This window comes from Branchiostoma floridae, chromosome 10 (genome assembly GCF_000003815.2).
Source record: "Branchiostoma floridae strain S238N-H82 chromosome 10, Bfl_VNyyK, whole genome shotgun sequence".
NCBI lineage: Eukaryota > Metazoa > Chordata > Leptocardii > Amphioxiformes > Branchiostomatidae > Branchiostoma > Branchiostoma floridae.
In genome coordinates, this window is record NC_049988.1 from 6,389,354 (window position 1) to 6,390,188 (window position 835).

Here is an 835-nt window from a genome sequence, read left to right on the forward strand (position 1 = left end):
GTGGGGTACAAGATTCCCCGTCCGCTTCTTGGGGTTGATGAGACACTATGCTCCAGGCACCCTCAGGAGCAGCAGACGTTGGCGGACCGACACCTAATTGGCCGGGGGCTGCCCGGCTTGAGGCGGGCGGTAGTCGGACGATAGGACTTCGAAGGTCCCTCCCACCGTCAAAGCTGACCCGTGGCGTCCTTCCTATACGCCAATTTGGAAGGGCTTATAACCCGTAACTGACAACTTTCGGTTTGTTTCCACACTTTGCAGCGGGGCTGAAGTATCCCTCTCCAGGGCGCGAAGCCTGGGCCGGAATATGGAAATCCTGGGTGGCCCAATCGTCAGGATCCCCCTCTCGGCCTTACTGACAGAGTCCAAAGGAATGCGGAGCATGACGTTTGGTGTCAGCTTGGCTGCAGGAGCTGCCGGAACGGTGTTCGCATGAAGCACTGAACCGCCTAACGGGTCTCCACTCCGCTCTGGCCGTTGACTGCCAATAACAGCTCATCCGCCCAGAGGTCGACATAACCCCCTGATTTTTATTCCGCCCTGGGGGGTGCAGATGGTAAGTGCAGGCGGTGCAGATGGTATGTGCAGGCGGGTGCTGTTAGCCAGCTGCAGCTCCCCTGGGAACCGTCCCACCATGGTTGAACCTGCCAGGAGCGGGGGGAGCACTACAGGGGGACCTGCTAGTGCTCCGCCCGGCCCCCGATGGTATCGCAACCCAGGGTCATTGCAGCAGCCGTTGCCCGGGGAAAACCGACTAGGAGGTCAGCACTCCGACTTTATCGATTTGGGGCCTCCTGGTGGCTGACCTTGGTACTGTAGCATAACTAAACAGAAG

At 59.4% G+C, this 835-nt stretch overlaps 1 protein-coding gene across 1 annotated transcript in view; it reads right to left on the reverse strand.

Annotated features, from left to right (window-relative positions):
* LOC118424312 (SCO-spondin-like) overlaps nt 1–835 on the reverse strand; it is a 13,612-nt gene that overhangs the window by 3,258 nt on the left and 9,519 nt on the right. Inside the window, exons 15-16 of the mRNA XM_035832857.1 lie at nt 634–644; nt 255–413 (exon numbers count right to left, since the gene is read on the reverse strand). Of these exons, the coding sequence (XP_035688750.1) occupies nt 255–413; nt 634–644 (170 nt within the window). The remainder of the gene's footprint in view (nt 1–254; nt 414–633; nt 645–835) is intronic.